This window comes from Rhinopithecus bieti, unplaced genomic scaffold, assembly GCF_001698545.2.
Source record: "Rhinopithecus bieti isolate Rb0 unplaced genomic scaffold, ASM169854v2 scaffold_26131, whole genome shotgun sequence".
NCBI lineage: Eukaryota > Metazoa > Chordata > Mammalia > Primates > Cercopithecidae > Rhinopithecus > Rhinopithecus bieti.
This window is the reverse complement of record NW_016812390.1, coordinates 246,971-250,100: the sequence shown is the minus strand read 5'-3', so window position 1 is coordinate 250,100 and position 3,130 is coordinate 246,971. Positions and strand designations below refer to the sequence as shown.

The following is a 3,130-nucleotide window of genomic DNA, read 5'->3' as shown; positions in this document are numbered from 1 at the left end:
CCCCGCCCCCGGGGCGCGCACTGTAGGTCGGGGCCTGAGGTCCCACGGTCTTCTCGCCGCGTGCGGCCGGGAGCAAACGCACTACAGGTTCCGTGGCGCCTCGCGCGAGGCCAGACTGGGCCGGGGTGGGGCGGGGCGGGGCGGGGCTGGAGGGGCAAGGGCTGGCGGGCGGAGGAAGGGGGTGGGAGCGGAGGCGATGGAGGGGAGGAGTGGGGGTATGGGGGAGGGAAGAGAAAGGGAGGCGGGAGGCGGGGCCGACCAAGAACTGGAGCTGGAGTCTGAGCCCGCGGTTGCAGCGGAGGCGGTGATGTCGGTGCAGGTTGTGTCTGCGGCTGCAGCCAAGGTGCCTGAGGTGGAGCTGAAGGACCTGAGCCCCTCCGAGGCGGAGTCGCAACTAGGACTGAGCACGGCCGCCGTGGGCGCCATGGCCCCCCCGGCGGGCGGTGGAGACCCTGAGGCTCCAGCTCCCGCCGCGGAGCGGCCCCCGGCCCCTGGTCCGGGCTCTGGGCCCGCCGCCGCCGCTCTCAGCCCTGCCGCCGGGAAGGTGCCTCAGGCGTCGGCCATGAAGCGGAGCGACCCACATCACCAGCACCAGCGGCACCGCGACGGCGGCGAGGCCCTGGTCAGCCCCGACGGCACCGTCACCGAGGCGCCGCGCACAGTCAAGAAGGTACTGGGGCCGGGCTACCTCTCTAGGAGAGGAAGGGAGGGGAGGGGAACAGCAGATCCTCTTGGCACGGCGGCACCACCTCCACACCCTCCTTTCTGATCGCAGGACCAGAGATACCCCTTGTCCCCTCAAACCCACTCTCTCAGAGATGCCCCCCAGCCGGCCCGTAGTGCTGGGAGCGGAGACTCCAGGAGGCACGGCCGTACTTCGCTCTGAATAACATGGAGGTAGCGCTCTCCCCTACTACTTGGAATAGGCAGCGGGAGGAGAGACATCTAATAGTACGTCCCGCGCCCCCAAAACGCTCCCGAGTGTGATTTTCCAACCTATCGTGGAGGAGACCTCGATGGTATAGAAAAACCTTACGGCTCATGGGAATTCACCCAGCAATAAGGATGAAAAGATAATACTTGAAGAACGAGTAAGGTGTAGTCACCTTGCATAGAAATCGTCAGAGTTGTCTGGTTTCCGTACAATTGATGACTTTCCGCCTTTCTGTGGCCAACCGTGTCCATACAGCAACACGATGCTGTGCGCTTCATTTCCAGCGACTGCAATATTCTCTCTTCCCTGAATATGTAAAAGGGTAATGGAGAGATTCTCCTCACTCTTTCATCTTAAGAGCTTTGTCCTCCCTGCTCAGTGTAGTTGGTCACCAGGATTATTAGTTTGTGTATGAAGAGAATGAATGTCTTATTGGTTCCTTTATTATAATCTGGAAATGATAGGAAGAAATGCTGCTACTTTTGGGAAAGACGATCTTTGTGGGGTTTTCGGTCTTAGGCGTCAGCTCCTTTCAGACAGTTTTGAGGAGGTCTCAGAATACCAAGAAGTAACTGCCTAGATGGATGATAGTCCGGTATTACCCGTACATTGTCTATCCATAGTTGTCTTTCTCTCTCAAAGCTTCTCTCTCTTTCTCTCTTAAAGCTAAATCAGCACAGAAAAACAGGGCAAGTATTGGAAAAGACAGAAGTGTGGATCGTATAAAAAGGACTTACAGCTCCAATTTCCTAGACACAATATGGGCACAGGGATTAATTTTTTTTTAATTGTTGTGAATGGTTTTTAATTGCTTTATCAGAACAGCAACAAAGAAACGGGAAGTGTGCATTGGTTTTACTGTGTGGGACTCAGCTGAATTGGAATCTTGGATCTACCATAACTTTTTGTTGTCATAGTCTCATGATTAAGGTATAGCAGATAATCCTTTCATCCTAACTCTACAAATTTAGGTTATAAGTCAGAGGCAAGACTGAAGGAATTTCTATAATGCTTTAGACAGTGTCTTTGTCATTTGCAGTATGAAACTCCTCTGGGAAGAATTACAGTAGAAAGAGGCAGCATCCTGCAGAAATGAGTTTAAAGAAAAAAAGTAAAGTAAAAAAGAGAGGCAGCAGCAGCACCAGTGCTGGGAGTACCTAGATATGAGTCTGGAAATTCAAAGCATACTTCTGACTTGTTGTGATACTTTGTAACTTTGGTCAAGTCATGTTCTTGTGATTAAGACTGTTTATGTTTAAAATTTGTAATTTGGTTAGATCTCTTTAGGCTAAAAGTGTTTAACAAATTGCTTTTAGAGCATGAAGTTTACAGTCAGGCAGACCTGGATATGAAGCCCAGTACCCCCATTACTACCTTTTGGGTAATTTTCAAATTACACAAATCAGTTTCCTCTTCTATAAAATGAAAGTACTAATTATGATTGAGGATTAGAAATATTTGTGAAAGGTTTAGCATTGAGCTTGGCACATAAAGTCTTAAATGATATTCTTATTATTAGTGCTTTTATTATGAATAATTGATTTTATTTTATTTCTCCCATCATGGCTTAAGTGCAAGCCACCATGACCGCCTCTGAAAGGTTCACACAGTTCAATATATTCTATATAAAGAAGTTAAAAAATCATGGCTCACGTCTGTAATCCCAGCACTTTGGGAGACCAAGGCTGGCGGATTGCTTGAGCCCAGGAGTTCGAGACCAGGCAGCATGGTGAAAATCTCTCTCTCCAAACAGGAAAAAAAAAAAAAAAATACAGAGCTGGGCGTGGTGATGTGTGCCTATAGTCCCAGCTACTCAGGGGCTGGGGTGGCAAAACAAAAAATAAAAAACAAAACAAAACGGTTCGAGACCAGCCTGGCCAACATGGTGAAACCCCGTCTCTACTAAAAATACAAAAATAAGCCAGGCATGGTGGCAGGTGCCTGTAATCCCAGTTACTCGGGAGGCTGAGGCAGGAGAATTGCTTGAGCCCAGAAGGTAGAGGTTGCAGTGAGCGGAGATCATGCCACTGCATTCCAGCCTGACCGACAGAGCGAGACTCTGTCTCAAAAACAAAAAATAAAAAACAAAAAAAGCAGGAGGCTGGGGTGGGAGGATCACCTGAGCCCAGGAAGTTGAGGCTGCAATGAGCACTCTAGTCTGGGTGCTGGAGTGAGGCCTTGTCTCAGAAAAAAAAA

At 49.9% G+C, this 3,130-nt stretch overlaps 1 protein-coding gene across 2 annotated transcripts in view; it reads left to right on the top strand.

Moving 5' to 3' along the window:
- The first annotated feature begins 238 nt into the window (after positions 1-238).
- Positions 239-3,130, top strand: part of AHCYL2 (adenosylhomocysteinase like 2) — a 219,764-nt gene continuing 216,872 nt past the window's right edge. For both annotated transcript variants that reach the window (XM_017896260.1, XM_017896259.1), the window contains exon 1: positions 239-670. In XM_017896260.1, the coding sequence (XP_017751749.1) occupies positions 308-670 (363 nt within the window). In that variant the 5' untranslated portion in view covers positions 239-307. The remainder of the gene's footprint in view (positions 671-3,130) is intronic.